The sequence below is a fragment of the Labeo rohita genome, chromosome 19 (genome assembly GCF_022985175.1).
Source record: "Labeo rohita strain BAU-BD-2019 chromosome 19, IGBB_LRoh.1.0, whole genome shotgun sequence".
NCBI classification, from domain to species: Eukaryota; Metazoa; Chordata; class Actinopteri; order Cypriniformes; family Cyprinidae; genus Labeo; species Labeo rohita.
Genome location: NC_066887.1, coordinates 13,854,451 through 13,872,342, shown reverse-complemented (window position 1 = coordinate 13,872,342; position 17,892 = coordinate 13,854,451). Strand labels below are relative to the sequence as shown.

The window sequence follows — 17,892 nt, the reverse complement described above, 5'->3', positions numbered from 1 at the left end:
TTTTGTTAGAAATGCAGCATTTTTCAGGGAGTAACCATGCTTTTTTTTCCAATGAATGCTATTAAAAAAAAAATTTAAAAATTAGTAAAGAAAAATTTACATCTAGGGTTAAAATGAATAAGGTAACAATTGCTTTATATATCTACTGTTACGTTTTTCATCAAGAGGACAAAGTCTGGGCATAATTGTTTTTCTCACATTAAAGCAAAGGTATGTTTTTAAAAAATGCACATAATTTGGAAAAAACGTTTGATGACAGAAAGATCTAGCTGTTAAAGGAAGACTGTGCAAAGTCAGAAATTCTTCATACTCCAAAATAGTACCATCATTTTTTAATAAATCCAAGACAAAAACAATACCTCTGTCATACCACTGGCCAAAACAAACTGCACACAGCTAATAACGTAAACATTACGTAATAACCCCCAATGCCTCAATCAGCGTTACAAACTAAAGGAAAGTACCTAGAATTTATACAAAAAAAGACATTTAATTAAAAATGGTAAACACTAAGAGCTATAAGATTTAGTGAACACGCAAAACGAAAAGGCAGCAAACTCATTAAACTTTAGCGCAATTTCGCTGATTTTAAACAGGAGTGTTTTGTATTGTCGAGTCTAGACCGGTTTGAGTTTGAGTAGAGAGAGTGAGTGGGCGTGGTTAAGTTATCGGACTGTTCTCTTATTGGTTCAGCTCGTGTTCAGTGACGTGTCCGCGACCGTTGGCTACGGCGAGAAGTGAGCAAGCTCTAAATTCAAAATTTTCAAACAGCTGAGGAGCGCGTGGCGTGAGAGAGAGCGGAGAGACTTTTACTCCCTCACCAGACAAATAAAGAAGGAAAACAAAGAGAATTGTGTTTTATTTAAGTCTATCGTAGTGTATATCAGGATGGACCCATTTACGGAGGTGAGTGTGCTTTATGTCAGCTTATTTAATCGTTTGTTTATTAGGGAGGGTATTGATATAAACTAGCACGTTCCACTGTTCACCATCTGCCATTACCTCGTCGTTAATAATTAACTTATTGTTTTATTTACTTATTAAGTTACGTATTAGCTTAGAACGTGTGGATTTACAGTTTTTAATTACGTTTTAATGTTTGTGTAAAGCTAATGCTTGATCATAATCTAGTATAGGAAAGCCAGCATTACTTTGACTAATTTACAGCAGAACTTAGACAAACTCTTGCTGAAAATATGTTTATGTATTTTTGTTTGTTTGTTTTTTACGTTACTTGCCTTTAAAAATGTACTTCTGTTATGTGTGTGTGACTTTTAATCGCTTACTATCCGTTAAGTCTTATTGTTTTGTCTGTTCTGTCTTTACAGTGCTTAACTGAGTGTTAATATCAGTGGTGCCCTTTGTTTTTTAAACGTTTATGTGTCAAAATGCCAAGTTGGCTCGGAAAAAGTGAATGTGCATTCAGTCCTTATGATATTTGAATTGAATATCTTTCTGCATCTAAATATCAGGCATTTGGATATAAAATGTTTTTGAATAACGAAAAAAAACAATAGCTGTCAGGGCTGTGCCCTTAACGTGTGGCTGGTTGAATACAGGAAGAGTGGTTTGACTCTAGCCAATAGGATTCATGTGTTGAGTCACATGACAAAATTCCATAGACATGAAATCCTCACTAACTGAAATTTCCACTCATTCCCTGGGAGACAGCCAACCAACAGCCACAATGCAGGAATGTGTTTGGTCTTGCTTAGTAACAGGGCTGTTAATCATGAGTGTGAGATGTTCTGCAAGAATGAGCCGTTGGTTTGTTCAAACGATTGTTCAAAAGATGAGCACCGCAGATAAACAGGGCCAGTGCATGAAAAAAAGGAACTGAAATTTGGACTTTTTGACACTTGAATGCAGTTTATGTCTTGCATATCATGTAGATCTCTGACATAAAATTAGTTTGCATGCATATTCTTGTCATGTGTTTTATAGATCTCTTTCTGTTTAGCACTGTCATATAAGCCCTATTAATGTAATAAACACTTTGCAATGATAATTTGTCATTTTCCTCACTCAGAAACTGTTAGAGCGCACACGCGCTCGTAGAGAAAATCTACAGAGGAAGATGGCAGAGAGACCAACAGCAGCCAATCGTCCAATGGCTAAAAGGACAAGGGAGCCACTTACAGACACAAACAGTGTCATTAGTGAGCCGACCATTGAAAAAGGTTTGGTTTCATTGAAATGAAATGAGATATGAACATTAGATTTCTTTCTTTCTGTAGCCTAAAAATAAGTTTTTCTTCTTTTTTGGACAGCACTTCCCTCCTCCAAGCCATCCCCCTCAAAGCGTCGCTGTTCAGATGAAAATGCTCTCTTTACTGGAGAAGAGAACAAACAACCGGTGGCCTCGCAAGTCATAGCCTCTGAGCCCATGACAGACAAGAAGCCACCACCAATGCCAAGCAGTGTTCGTTCCATGCCCCTGGAGCAAAGGCCTGCTCGTTGTACACCCGAACCAGAGGTGCTGCCCACTAGACCTCCTCCAGACACTGAAAAGATGATGCGTCCTCCTCAGTCTCCAGCAAAAAGCGCAGATATTGTAATAAAGCACTCCGCTCTAGATGGAGCCAAAGAGGCACAGAAAGATGCACCAACCACAGGCGTCTCTGGCATGAGATCTCGTCTACAGAGACTGGCTGAACAGAGGCAGTACTGGGATTCTGAGGGTAGGCAGCTTTCTCTCACATCCTGAATGCACAGAACTTAGTTAACAGATGTACAAACCATTCATTATATTGAGTTAAAAATGATAAGCCTAATATATTGGTTCAGGATGATTGATTGGTCTGTATTTGAATCTTCGCAACACAAATTAAGATATTTTTGATCAAGTCTGAGAGCTTTCTGACCCTCAATAGACAGCAACTTCTTAAAATTACGGTTGAACCACTGAAATAACATGGACTATTTTAACAGTATCCTTACTACCTTTCTGGGCCTTGAACGTTGTAGTTTGTTGCTGTCTATGCAGGGTCAGGGGCCAGTTGCATAAAAGGTTAAGACTAGTCTTAAAAGTAAGCCAGCTATTTTTTTTCTTTAAAGCTGGTCGTCATTATTTAAATTCAGTTACATAAAAATGTAGATTAGTCTAAGTTGAATCCAAAAAATAAGACTGATTACCCTTTGGCTAACTGCTAGCTGGTCAAACTAGCTCTTAAGACACTGTCTTAACATAGAGGCTAAGTTTATGCAACTGGCCCCAGAACGCTCTCGGATTTGTGTTCTGAAGATGAACGAAGATCTTATGAGTTTGAAGTGACATGAGGATGAGCAATTAATGACAATTTTAAAATCCTCATTTCCTGTTATATATTTTTTTAAACTAAATGTCCCATTAAAAGATATATATTTAATTTAAATAAAATTGTGTATCATGTAATTAAAATAGATGAGTACTGTAAAGCCTGTTGACCACTCTTTCAAATTATTTAAACTGTACTGTTTTTAATTTTTAACATCCTGATTAGTGCAAATATAATATATAACTATACATTTAAGGTCCTCCAGATGACAAAAATCTAGAAAATAAGTGATCATAGTATACACTATCAGTCAAATGTTTTTGGACTTTTTAAAGAAGTCTCTTTTGCTCACCAAGCCTGCGTTTATTTGATCCAAATTACAGCAAAAACAGTAAAAAATGTAAACATTTTTACTATTTAAAATAACTGTTTTCTATTTGAATATATTTTAAAGTGTAATTCATTCCTGTGATTTCAAAGCTGAATTTAGGATCATTACTCCAGTCACATGATCCTTCAGAAATCATTCTAATATTCTGATATGCTGCTCAAAAAATATTTTATTATTATTATGTTGAAAACAGCTGAGCTTTCAGGTTTCTTTGATGAATAGAAAGTTCAGAAGAACAGCATTTATCTGAAATATAAAATATATTCAAATAGAAAGCTCTTATTTTAAATACTAAAAATGTTTTACAATATTACTACTTTTGCTGTGTTTTGGATCAAATAATTACAGGCTTGGTAAGCAGACAAGACTTTGAAGTCTTTAAAAAAATCTTACTGTCCAAATACTTTTGACTGGCAGTGTATAATATAACTCTCAGGATGATAAATAAGCATCTATGTATTAAACATAAAATTCTGCTTTCAGGGACCTCAGAAACAATCCCGGAAAGTGTAGTTTTATCTCCCCTGAAGTCTCACAAAGTGGATCTCCCTCCTGCTACTCCAACAAACTCTGAGCTTCCAGTCGGAAGAAAGGGTAGACTGGCAAACCTTGCTGCCACAATCGGTTCCTGGGAAGATGACCTTGGACACCCGCCCACTCGTCGGGACAATGCACAAGCACAGCCTGGCACAGCCTGTGTGCGCCCACCAGTCGGTACAGTGATGAGTAACATTGCTAAGCCAAGTCCTGCTGTGGAACGACCTCAGTCTGTCCAGCCAGCTCCACACAAGTCTGTTGACAGCGGTCAGCAGGTGGGTCACGCCAACAACAGATTCTGTTCTGTCCTTTTTATTATGTAAGGTTGTATTGTGGGTTTACAATAGTTTGAATGTCTTTTGATGGTAATGGGGGGAAAGAATCTTTTTTTTTTTTTTTTTTATATATATATATATATATATATATATATATGTTTAAAAAGGTATAAAAATGTTTGTTCTTATAGCCAACAGTTTATTCTCCAGTCAAGTCACCCAGAGTGGTTCCCCCTAGTCCTCAGAAGACCGAGTTTCCTCAGCCCAGACCAGCTCAAGCAGTTCCCTCTCCTGTTTCCAGCCCACAGAAGATTTACCCCTCCAGTCCTCTTAAATCTTTGACAGCATCTCCTTCCAGTCCCCACAGAGGTTACGTTTCTCAGAGCCCCCTGAAGAACCAGGGCCCAACTAAGTTGAATTCTGGAGCAGCACTTAATTCAAGCCCTGCAAAGCCAATTTTGACACCTAAGCCCTCTTCTACTGCTGAAGTTTCCAGCATACATCAGAGTCGTGAGAGGTTTACCAGGGACGCGACACCCTTACAGCACAAAGGCCCAGCTGGAACTACTGGTCAGTGGAGTTCTTCTTCTGCTTGTTGCTTGTTGAAGTGTAGATCTGTGAACTTATGTTTGCTTATGTGGACCTTCAGTAGGTGTCAAGTCATTTTTGGAGCGTTTTGGTGAAAGGTGCCAGGAGCGCAACCAGAATTCTCCCTCCACATCAGGAGGTCAAGGCCACACACCTGTGGCTACTCCCTCTGCCACCCCCAAGTCCAGGCTGCTCCAGGAAAGGCTGGGCTGTGTCCAGGCCACCTCCAACACAGCCGTTCTCACTCAGAAGCAGAAAATGGCATGTATTTTTAAAAAAAATTTTAAGTGCATATTTGTTGATTTGCATATGATACATCAGCACTAATCTTTCGTTTATTTATCAATAGGAGCGAGAGGCAGAGCTGGCACAAATTCGGAATCGATTTCAAAAAGGCAACATGTTGAGAAGCAAAGAGGATCTCAGTGAGGTCAAGAATGATTGTGTAAGATTATAGTCCATGTTTTTCTATAATATATAGTATGGAAAATCAGTTATAGTAATATGAAATCCACAGAAGAAGAAAAGCTAAATTTTCTTGCATTTTTTTTAATAGCATAATCTCTCTTATCTCTATAATCTCTATAATAATTTTAGTTTCCTTTTTTTGTTTGTATTTTACATAACAGCCAAATACACTTCCAGTCAAAGGTTTTTGAACAGTACAATTGTTTTTGTTTTGTTTTTTTGTTTTTTAAAGAAGTCTCTTTTGCTCACTATTTGTATTTATTAGATCCAAAGTAGAGAAAAAACAGTAAAACTCTAAAATACTGTAACTGTTTAAATTAACAATTTTCTATTTGAATATATTTTAAAATGTAATTTATTCCTGTGATTTCTGAATTTTTAGCATCATTACTCCAGTCACATGATCCTTTAGAAATCATTCTAATATTCTGATTTGCTGTTCAAAAAACATTATGTTGAAAACAGAAACTTTCTATTCATCAAATAAACCTGAAAGAATTTATACTCAGCTGGTTTCAACATAATAATTGTTACTGTTGTTGTTATTATTATTATTATTATTATTATTATTAGTTTCTTGAACAGCAAATCAGCATATTGGAATGATTTCTGTAGGATCACAGGAATAAATTACATCTTAAAATATATTCAAATAGAAAAGTTATTTTAAATGTTAAAAGATTATTAAAAGATTTTTACTGTTTTTGCAGTACTTTGGATAAAATGAATGCACACTTGGTGAGCAAAAGAGACTTCTTTAAAAAATCTTTAAAAATCTTACTGTTCAAAAACTTTTGACTGGTAGTGAAAATAAAACTGCTAATATTAATTACACTGATACTAAAGAGAAATATACCATTGAATACAACTGGTATTTAGCAGTAATATAAATGATGACTTTGATTTATACTACAGTCTGTTGTGCCTATTTTATAAAACCAGTACTTAATTTTATGAAAGGATAAAGGAACCAAAATGCTTAATGTTGCTTAATGTAATCATTTCAAAGTTACTTAATGTAACCATTTTTATCCTCAGGAAATTGAACTGTCTGTACAGAGTCAGACTTCTGTGCCAGTGCATGATAATGAGCCTACTGCGCCAGTATTCAACAGCCCTCCTCAATCTAGTGAAAAAGGTATTTATTAGGAAAAACGTATAATGTAGCTAAATGTCTTCTAAAGCATCATTCCTTTTTTTTTCTTCTTTTTTTTTTGTTCTGTTCAATTATGGTAATTAGCCATATCTGTCTTTGCCGTATTTTCATGTCTGACAGACTGTTGTCTTTTAGACAAGGAGTGTGTTCTTCCAAGCCCTGCAAAGAAAGTTGAAGAGATGCCTATAGTGAAAGAGCCAGAGGAAGTGAAAGGTATGGGGGAAAAAATCAGTTGATTGTTGTTTGCTTTCTTCATATTAAGTTTTTATATGAAGTGTTATTATTAAGTGTTATTACTTTATATATTTATAACTTTACTTTAACTTTAAGTTCCCATTACATGTTTTTGATAATGAACATTTTTGTTGACTTGTAGAAGTAGATGAAGTGCGTGAGATTGAGATGAACGTGGATGGTTCCGTTAACTCTGAGGTGATAAATGAGCTGTTTGATGGAGTCCTGGAGGAGAGCGAGGAGCACAGTGATGAGGAGGATACAGATGAAGATGCTCTGAATATCTCCTCCATGTCTCTTCTTGCTCCACTTGCAGAGACAGTAGCAGCTGTGGTCAAAAGCCCAGAAAGAAAGCCTATGGTGAGCTTTGAGGATGTGAGTCATTAGCTAAACGGTGATGATGTTGAATAATCTGAGAACTGATGTTACATGTCTATTTACCTTTTACTTTGGTTCAGACGTCGACACCTGCTAGCTCATTTATTGAGAAGACTTCCACTCCTGAGAGTGCATCCAGGTCCAGTAAGTTCCAGAGGACACGCATGTTACGAGCTGGATCATCTGACAGCATCGACGTCACAGATGAGCAGCAAAACCAGAACCTTCTCTACAGGTGCACATCTGCTTGTTCTCTTCAAGCAACATACAAACTGATTTGAGTGTGATTTGTATTTAATGCATGGTTGTGTTTGATTTCAGCATCGACGCATACAGATCCACAAGGGTTAAGACCGAGTCAGAGAGACCACATGTTAAACAGGTGATCGTGAGGAAAGAGGATGTGTCTCAGAGAATGGAGACCAATGGGAGCTCCAGTCACATCAACATCAAGCAGAAAATGAAGGTCTGTTCAAAAATGTTTTTTTTATTACAGGTTGGTCCTGCCAGTGTGTGTTTGCAGTCCCAAGCATAAGTCACAGGGCTCTAGGGGAACTAGACCTTCTAACAGCGTGACATATTTTGCCCTATTGCACACTGCAGTTTCTCCTATTCATAGTGAAGTGACTATGATCTGAAGTGAATTTATGATGCCACATTGTGTTCTCAGATGTTGACCAATGAGATGAACCTGCAGCAGACAGTGATCCATCAGGCTAGTCAGGCTCTCAACTGTTGCACAGATGAAGAACATGGAAAAGGGTCTCAAGTGGAGGCTGAAGCTGAGAGACTGCTGCTTATTGCCAGTAAGTGATGCTTTTCATTGTGTTCTACACAGCAGAATATCAGAATTATTTCTTGAACGTAATCACCCTTTTTCTGTTTGGCCTCAGCTGAAAGAAGGGCTGCCCTGAAGGCTGAACTGGACCGGCTAAAAGCAGAGGGTCCAACAGCCCAGAAGAAAAGCACAAGCAGTGCCCAGGTGGATATTGGCATACCTGCTTCTAAAGGGTCCATCTCACTGCTGGAGCTGCGACTCCCTCTAAAGGCTGACTTTATCTGTTCTTCTGCCAACAAGCCTGGTGAGAATGTTTCTGTATTAATGCACAGATACTTTTTGTTTGCCACCTTCATGCCAAATCAGACACTCACTCATGTCATAATTTTGATGCAAGAATGTGGAAACCATTACTTCTTTGTGATGATCCGTGCCGGAGCTGAGAACACAGTGGCGACTCCTCTAGCAAGCACACGTACTGGTCTAAGTGGCGATGCTTTGACCTTCTCCACCAAATTCACTTTGTAAGTGTGTGTTGTTGTTTTGTTTTGTTTTTTGTTTTGTTTTTTTTTACATCAAAGCACTCAGTGTAGTGTTTATCATATTAATACTTTTTCTGATGTGCAGGTCTGATGTCTCTAATGACTTTGAGATTGATATCGAGGTCTACTCCTTCGTAAGTACAACTTTTTAATTTGCTTTCAAGTACTATTAATGTATTTTGAATACAAATTAAACCTTTATCAAAGAGATATAGTAAATGTTTGTTTTTCTCATAGGTTCAGAAACGGGAGCTGAACCCTGACAAGAGGAAAAAGCCCAACAAGTCAAAGGTACACTCTTAGACTTGCTACATTAAAATGACTGAGTAAAAATAGAAGTGTAGCATGTAACACTTTAAAAGCTTACGGAGTTTAAATGAACGGCTACTCTAAAGCGCAGCAATCAGTCTGTCCAGATTCTCCTGAGACATTTCCATGACATGGAAGCATGCTTGTTGGTATGCTGTGTTTCAAAATCATCACTTGCTGGTGTGCAAGCAGTTGGTTAGATTTAAGAAAGTGTTTTTCTGAAAAAGTGCACGGTGAAGGGTATATTTATTCATTCCTTAACTAAAAAGGCCTTTTGTCTCAGTAGCACTCAGTGCTGTGTTTGTGTATACTATGATGATGCATAAGTATTGTTTGCTATATTTTAATCTGAAATAAAATTTTATCTCCACAGGCTATCACACCAAAAAGATTCCTTGCTATCTCTGTAAGTAGTCTGTTCACTTAAACCTCAACACACAATACTGGACAAAAGTGTTTTTTGTTTTTTTTTGTTTTTTTTTAAGGAAATAATTAATAGCTTTATTCAGCAGGTATACATTGAATAATAGAATGATTTCTAAAGGTCTTTATTCCATAGATCACTACAGTTACACTGTTTATTTATACAAATACACTCTGGGCCCTATCATAGACCTGGCACAATGCAAGTGTTTTTTGATAGTTTAATGTCCACCACCACATTATTTAAATAGCAAATGCACATGCTCACCTATGTTCACCTATGGGCATGCTGGTCAGAAAATAAGGTATGTTCAGGTGCATTGTTGGCGCATTGCTATATTGAGGCTGCTGGAAACAGTTGCACCATTGACTTTAGACCAGTTTTTAGTTGGTCAATTGCGCAACTGTTTCCAGTTGCCTCAATATAGCAATGCTATATATTTGTAAAATATATAAATATATTTTTTTTAATTTAAATGGCGTGTTAGTAATACGCGCCTATAGGCGGGTGCATGCATACACTCTGCTTATTTAGCTTTTTCACACACACAGGGATGCGCAGCAGCACACAAACATGCAGAATATTAAAAATGAAAAATATGAAAGATTGTGTACGCTTTAAAGAAGTCCACTTCTAAAACAAAGATTCACATATAATGTACTCACCCCCTTGTCATCCAAGATGTTCATGTCTTTCTTTCTTCAGTCGTAAAGAAATAGTTTTTTTGAGGAAAACATTTCAGCATTTTTCTCCATATAATGGACTGCTATGGTGCCCCAATTTTGAACTTCCAAAATGCAGTTTAAATGCGGCTTCAAACAATCCCAAATGCGGTTGTAAACAACCCTAGCCAAGAAGGAAGGGTCTTATCTAGGGTAATTATCGGTTATTTTAATAAATAATAATAGTACAATTTATATACCTTTTGGGTTTTAGTATGAATATGTTTGCAGTAAGGTTATCTATAAGCTAGTGTGCTCCAAAACAATGACAAAATTCACGTTTACAAGATATATGCGTTCAAAACTTAGTCTCTAACTTTCGCCAATATTGATGACAATGATTTTGATGACATTACCCTGCACTCTAGCTTTTCATCAAACATCCTGTCCAATCAAATGCTCTCTAGAATCCGAAGCGTCCTGGCCCCCTACACTATAAACAGACCCTCCAGCTGCATCCGAAATGGGTCACTTGTTCACAGAATTAGTACTTTCTGTACAGTGAATAGTACGCAGTGCACTATATAGGGGATAGGGAATGATTCAGATAGTGTAAATATGCTGTCCATAGGAGCAAAAAGAAGTCTGGGTTCGCGCTGTTACACGAACCGCTGCAGTGCGGAAGCACTTTAGTGGACCTTTAAGAGAATAGGTACAACCCTTTTGGACCATGCGCCTGGCGACTTTATTTATTTATTTATTTATTTTTTTTAACTAAATGCTAAATGCACCTGCGCCATGTGTTTCAGACAATGTGCTTGTATAGTTGAAATAGAGCCCTCTGTCTTTATGATCAGTGGAAGATATATGCAGCTCAATAATAATTAAAAACTGATTCATGTTTTAAATACAATTATTAATGATCAATGTAAACAGACTGTTGCAAAGTGATTAAAAAATGATCTGGTTCCAAGGCCAAATTCATTCTTCATCTTGGAAAATATCAATCCCTAACTTTCATCTTGATTTGAGGTTTTATGGCATTCAATCTCTGAAACCTAGACTGCACCATTTCTTTTATAAAATCTGTCTATGCATAAGCCTGCAGGGCCTCATCTATCTGTAATTTAAAGACATGCATGATTACTCCTTTTTAATGTAATATTGTAATGTAAATGTAAAGTTGACACTTTTTTTGTCCTCTCTATTTGTCTGTTTTAGAAGAGCCAGCTTCAAACACCTGGTGAGTATTAATGAGCTTTTAAAAGCAGTTCAATTCAACTTAAGTTTTCAAAGAGTTATTAATTTTAATTTTGTTTCTTTATTTTCAGTGGTGGCTAGCCCTGGTGGTCCAAATGCAGTGCGCACCAGTAACTTTGTACTTGTCGGATCACACAAGCTAACTCTAGCCTCTATTGGGAAAAACAAATTCCCGTTGGAGAAGGTACTTTCCTCTCTATGCATCTCTCTTTATATCATCATAACTTCCCCACAAATCAACTAACACCATCACCTGGCGAAACTCACTTGATGTGTAGAGGGTATGCATGTGACGTCACTGCGTTTGCACCCAGTGAGTTGCTTGTGAGTTTGCTTATTTCTTTGGCATCAAAATCAGATGTATATTAATGTTAGGAAACCCTATTCTTGGCCACGTGTCAATGTCCACTGTTTTTTTGGTAAGGTGTAAGGACCACTGTTGAGCCCAGCTGCTAGCAGCAGCCAAGTTGCAGGGTGTTTTGCCACTTATTCGGATTGAGTGGGCATGTTCCGTGACAAAAGTGACGTCAATGCATACCCTCCATTGCTTGCTAACGTCAGAGAGGGAGAGGTTTAACCACAGCACTACTGTTCACACCAGCTTAATACAGTTCTAACACTACTCACTTGTTTTTCTTGCACAGTGCTGCCATTTGCATTTGCCAGACTCTTTCACATGTAGACGTTTCTCTCTTTTAGATCAAATATGAAGGGGTTGAAAGAGAGCTGCTCAGTGACATGTTTCACAAAAAGGTTGCTATATTTGCTCTGTGTTGAATAACACGGGTTGTTGTGTGTCTGAGTATTTGGCTAACAAGGCTTGGTGTCTTTTCGGTCATACTAACTGTCACTGTAAGCCGTTTATTTACGTGTTTGTGCACATCAATGCCTTTATATTTGGGTGTATACTAGTTATTTTCATTACTCCTTCAGGCAAATGTGTAGCTACTGCATTTATGGCTCTCTTTTGCTGTACACAACGCTTCTTCTCTTGGATATGTTTGTGTTCTAGTACTTAGTGTCCTGTTTTGCTACAGGTACCTTTTCTTTGTCCTTTGGAGGGGCACGTATACCTGAAAATGCAGTGCGAGGTTGGCTCACGGATAGAGGAAAGAGGCTTCCTGGTGAGTTACTTACCTAATACTTAATACTTAAAGGAGAAGTCCACTTCCAAAACAAAGATTCACATATAATGTACTCACCCCCTTGTCATCTAAAATGTTCATGTGTCTTTCTTCAGTTGTAAAGAAATTGGGTTTTTTGAGGAAAACATTTCAGCATTTTTCTCCATATAATGGACTGCTATGGTGCCCCGATTTTGAACTTCCAAAATGCAGTTTAATTGCAGCTTCAAACAATCCCAAATGCAGTTGTAAACGATCCCAGCCGAGAAAGAAGGGTCTTATCTAGCGTAATGTTCGGTTATTTTCATAAAACTAATACCATTTATATACTTTTTTAATTTCAAACGCCCATCTTGTCTTGTTCTTACCAACCTCTGTTTTTTTTCCGGTTCATGACGTTGAAAAAAAAACAAACAAAAAAACTCATATTCTCTATCAACTTCGAAATCGTCCTATATCGCTGTTTTACCTTTTTTGTTAAGGGTGTTTGATCTTTGCATGTTCACTTTGCAAAGACTGTGTCAGTACTTCTGCAGCGAAGTAGGATGATTTTGAAATGATTTTTGAAGTTGAGGGAGAAAATACAATTGGAGTTTTTCCGTCTTGAGCCAGAATACACACAGTTCAGGGAGAGCAAGACAAGACAAGTGCATTATGCTAGATAAAACCCTTCTTTCTCGGCTGGGGTCGTTTACAACCGCATTTGACATCGTTTGATCTTTTTTTTTTTTTTTTGTTTTGTTTTGTTTTGTTTTTCGCGAAGACGTTTTTTTCTAACTCTGACTTTGGACCAATTCTGTACAATGGCCCGTACATCCAGTTAGAGGTCTGCCCGGGACTGTTTTTTCAGTCCCGCTCCCGCCCACTCCCGCGAGGTTTTATTCCGCACCCACCCGCTGCCGCTATATATTCACTCTTTGTTCACCCGCTGCCCGAATAGAATAATTTTCTTCCCGACCCGACCGTTCCTGTTAAATTTTTATCTGTTTCCAGAATCTCAAATTTAAACCGAAAGAGAGAGATAACAAAAAAATTGCAGGTCGTACAACAATTTATTTTATTTTTATTCTTCTTGTCAAGATGCTGTTAATACGGAAAGTGTGTTGCAGAAAAAAAAATGTAAAAAAACAAATGTACAAAACTGTAGCATATTTATTATTTTTATTCAAAATATAAATGTGACATTTTTTGTCAACACAGAAGCTTAGGAAAAGTGTAGCTGAAAACAAAAATTACATCTGCCATTTAAAATTATAAGCAAAAGAACAAATTCGTTGGCTTGTAGCCATTACGAAATTAAATCACTTTTAACCTAACAATTTATATATATATATATACATATATATATATATATATATATATACAACAATAATAACTAGTAATAAATGAAATTTCAAAATTGTAAGCCATTAATGAAATTAACAAAAATGTTTACTTACTTGCAAAATCACCTTTTCCAAATTATTTTAAATTAATTTAAATTTAAATTAATCATTTTATTTATTTGCGTGCAGCGCATGCATAACAGTAATGAGCGCAGGCTGTACAGGTGCTGGATAAGAATGAGTAAAGCGCAGATATGCTGTTCAGAAAGGACGTCGGGAATTATTAGACCGCCCGCTCCCGTCCAAATTACACCAGAGTTACCGACCACTACCGCGTTTTGTTTGTAAATGCAGACCTCTACATCCAGTCATTGCTAGATAAACTACATGAAGAAGTCATTGTAAAACACTTTCTTTTTATACTGTGGTGTTTTTGAGTGATGCTAGTGAGGGTGTTTTTTATTTGCAGACAATGTTTGAGGATGTCAGTGGATTTGGAGCCTGGCACAGGAGGTGGTGTGTTCTTTCAGGATACTGCATCTCTTTCTGGACCTACCCTGATGATGAAAAACGCAAGGTTGGTCTACTATAATTGTTTTTTTTTTTTGTTGTTTTTTTTTTGAGATGTGCATTGAAATTAACAGGTTACTCTTCCTCCCACAGCATCCAATTGGTCGCATTAACCTTGCCAACTGTACGAGTCGTAAAGTGGAGCCGGCAAACAGAGAGTTCTGTGCCCGACCCAATACCTTTGAGCTCATCACTGTGAGACCACAGAAAGAGGATGACAGAGAGACCCTGGTCAGCCAGTGCAAGGACACACTGTGTGTTACAAAGTAAGACCCATTTAACAATGTGAATTCATGTTCTTTGATAGAGAAGATCAAATCTTAAATCAGAACATCTCTTTGTAATTTTCAGGAACTGGTTGAGTGCCGACACCAAGGATGAGAGGAATCTGTGGATGCAGAAGCTCAACCAGATCTTGGTGGACCTGCGTATGTGGCAGCCAGATTCATGCTACAAACCCATGTAAGCCTGCTCTCATCAGGCACCCAAAGGCCAAAAGTATTCTAATCTGACTTTCACACTGACTGCGTATAGGTCTGATTTGGAAGTGCAATATGGCATCAGTTACACAGTGTTTACAGATTATAAATTTGACAAAAGTCTACAAAAAAGTCAATTAAGCCATAAATTAAGAGACATTTCAATTAAAGGACAAAATGCATTGCCTTACAAGGGTATTCAGGTATGTTTTTGATACTTTTATCTGTGTAATTTAGCAAGGATTGCTTTAAGACTAATGAAAGTGTGTTTGCTTTGTTAGACTGTCAATTTTTATATGTATATTTAAATGTCTTTTGCATGACTGCTGTCTGCTGTAGTCAGATTTCTCAGAATATTTGTTGAGCAAGACAGGAAGCAGTGTCCTGAATCTTTAAATGAACCACACCCTTAATTTCAGTACTTTGTGGTGACACAGATTTCCTTTTCATAGTCAGTACTGTTAAAACACATCTGTTTTTATATTTGTATATTTGCTGTTATATGGATGAACTATAGATTTTGCTCATCTGTCACGGGAATCAGAATTTTATTTGAATACAATTTTTGGGGGGGTTGGTTGGATTAGAGTTATGAAAATTGATAAATTTATATTTATGTATCATTTTCTTTAAGTACACGGTGGAGAGCTCACTTGGATAATGAAAGGGAATGGGTTTTTTCTTGTTGGTCTTGTCTGTGTTTGGAAAAACAACATACAGTTAGATCTTCCCGTATGTCACCAAAGCTCTTTTCAGCTCAGTTTCTGCAATAACACTATAATAGAGGATATATGCCTTCAAAATACTACATATGTAATTGATTTTTCTCCATAGAAATCTCCCTTTTTTATTGAAAAGGAAAATGGCCCAAGACTTTTTTTTTTTTTTTTTTTCCCCCTTTGGTTGATCCAGATGACTTCACAATAATTTGAGTTGAAATATTTATCATGCACATTCCCTATTTTCTTAGCTCTCTACACTATATATCTATTCTTGTGCATTTGCTTTAACTTTTATATGAACATTTTATAACTTTTTTTTAATGGTTCTAACTCACTTCAGATACATTTACCTGTATCCAAATGTGTTTGAATAAGTGACATTTACAAAAGCTATTTTTAATTTACACTAAATGTCATATTACCTTGACCGAAACCAATTTCTTAACTTTGTGATACACACACAATACCAAAATTCAGCCCCTGTCACTGTAGTAATCTTAAGGCACTTTAGTGTATGGCTGTTTTGTGTGTTATGGTATCTTAAACACTCCAAATGTGGCTTCCATGTATCACGCAGAGCTGCAGTTTCAATAAAACAAGCTTTTGACAACATACCTGTAACCAGTTCCTTACTGTTTTTGTTTGTTCAACTGCCCTCAAAGCTTCTCAGTGTGTTTAGACTAGAATGTTTAGTATTATTGTAGTATGGTAATGTAAGTAACATACAAAATTATCGTCATTACTTAAAAGCATGATTGTTATTGTTAAAACTATTTAAAATAGTTTTTGTACATTTAAAGTAAAGCTAAAATATAATATAGCTATTTCTATCATATTTCTGTGTTCAGAACTTAAATTATAAATGCTTAGTGTTGTAGTACTTGACCATTTTTGAAGATTTTAGTCTTGTCTTTGTCTCGACTGCATTTGCACTTGGTCTTAGAAAGGATTTGGGATCTTCTTTCAAGACTGGTCAAGAACAAAGGAAGTCACTAAACTGAATTACGTTTTAGACTTATTTTTAAACTCAAGGTTTTTTTTGTTATTTTGTCAACAAAATGCACTCCAAACAAATCCATAGCAGGGCTGTTGTGTGTTTCTGAGCAATTCAAAGCGATATTTAAAGAGTGAATCGTCGTCTTCGAACGAATCGGTTGAATAAATGATTCTGTAATTAACCTACTGGCAGGTTTAGTGTCATATTTAAAAGCATTGTTTTATATTTCCATCATATGTTCAAAATTTTATTTTAAAGGGGTCATCGGATGCCCATTTTCCACACGTTGATATGATTCTTTAGGGTCTTAAAGAAAAGTTTATAATATACTTTGGTTAAAAATTCTCAGTGGTTGTGTAAAACACTCTTTTTACCTTGTCAAAATGAACTCCGCAAAAATCAGCCCATTCTTACGGATTGTTCCTTTAAATGCAAATGAGCTCTGATCACCCCACCCCTCTCTTCTCTCTGCTGCTCTGAGAGATTGTTTACTTTAGCCGCATTTAGAGCGTCTAGCTGTGAAACTTGCTAACTAGCACATTGTTAGGAAAGGTGATTGCAGTGATTTATAAAAAAAACCTCACTCACTTCTGCTGTAAGTGAAGCTGGATCACGAATGATTTGCGCGAACATAGACGCATTTATGTAGATCGGGAGGTGCATTTCCTTCACAAACAAATGTAATCCACTACATATTCAGCAGCTCAGATGCCAGGAGTAAATGACGACCACTATGTTCATTATTACATCCAGCAACACACCTCAATTGCTCAATCTGAGATATTCTTGTCTAACTTACATCACAGGCATCAAAACAATGGAGATCGGATTGTTACAGCTGATCTGAGGTAAGACGCTCATGTCAATCAACCATCGTGGGAGCGGCCTCTGTCACTCACACTGACAGGCATCTCAGAATGGTTCGATTTCAAAAAGGGGATATTATTTTTACAGATTAATTAAAAACCACTGCATGGATTTTTATCATTATAGGGTAGATGTGAACATACACTGCCAACACACATTAATGTTCAAACAACACGTAAAAGTAAAGTTTGCATCCGATGACCCCTTTAAAACCTCAATCTCAAATTTTATGTTGGAGCCTTATGTTAAACTGCTTGAAATTACTTTTTTCCCCACATCTATTTACACTCCATACACCATAATGTCAAAGCACAAAACAGATTTGTGACAACTTTGCAAATTTATTTAAAATAAGACACTATTCATACCCTTAACTCAGTACTTGGTTGAAGCACATTTACAGTCTCAAGTCTTTTTGGGTATGATGCGACAAGCTTTGCACATCTGCATTTGGTAATTATCTACCATTCTTTGCCTCAGCTCTTCACCTCTCAAGCGCTGTCAGCTTGAATGGGGGCTTGCAGACATTTTCAGGTTTCTTCAGAAATT

General features: G+C 36.8%; 1 protein-coding gene across 8 annotated transcripts; it reads left to right on the top strand.

Moving 5' to 3' along the window:
* The first annotated feature begins 718 nt into the window (after nucleotides 1–718).
* Nucleotides 719–16,091, top strand: anln (anillin, actin binding protein). 8 transcript variants are annotated; one of them, XM_051137168.1, is made up of 26 exons: nucleotides 719–906; nucleotides 2,030–2,180; nucleotides 2,271–2,681; nucleotides 4,132–4,460; nucleotides 4,652–5,030; nucleotides 5,113–5,309; nucleotides 5,398–5,493; nucleotides 6,555–6,654; nucleotides 6,793–6,885; nucleotides 7,049–7,266; nucleotides 7,365–7,519; nucleotides 7,606–7,750; nucleotides 7,955–8,090; nucleotides 8,178–8,366; nucleotides 8,460–8,586; nucleotides 8,690–8,738; nucleotides 8,842–8,895; nucleotides 9,000–9,062; nucleotides 9,287–9,319; nucleotides 11,221–11,242; nucleotides 11,331–11,443; nucleotides 11,959–12,012; nucleotides 12,297–12,383; nucleotides 14,178–14,285; nucleotides 14,372–14,544; nucleotides 14,630–16,091. In XM_051137168.1, exons 1-26 carry the CDS (start codon nucleotides 889–891, stop codon nucleotides 14,742–14,744), a joined length of 3,615 nt encoding a protein of 1,204 aa, XP_050993125.1. In that variant the 5' UTR covers nucleotides 719–888; the 3' UTR covers nucleotides 14,745–16,091. The 8 variants fall into 8 exon arrangements, with proteins under 8 accessions (XP_050993125.1, XP_050993127.1, XP_050993126.1 ...); XM_051137170.1 differs by having other exon boundaries at nucleotides 720–906; nucleotides 5,110–5,309; nucleotides 6,808–6,885; XM_051137169.1 differs by having other exon boundaries at nucleotides 720–906; nucleotides 5,110–5,309; nucleotides 9,012–9,062.
* Nucleotides 16,092–17,892: the final 1,801 nt, after the last annotated feature.

Bases quoted from the DNA above. Each gene is read 5' to 3' on its own strand.
- anln (XM_051137167.1), top strand. The intron at 5,310-5,397 runs GCATGTATTTTT...ATTTATCAATAG, and splicing joins TCACTCAGAAGCAGAAAATG to GAGCGAGAGGCAGAGCTGGC. The intron at 14,545-14,629 runs GTAAGACCCATT...TGTAATTTTCAG, and splicing joins GACACACTGTGTGTTACAAA to GAACTGGTTGAGTGCCGACA.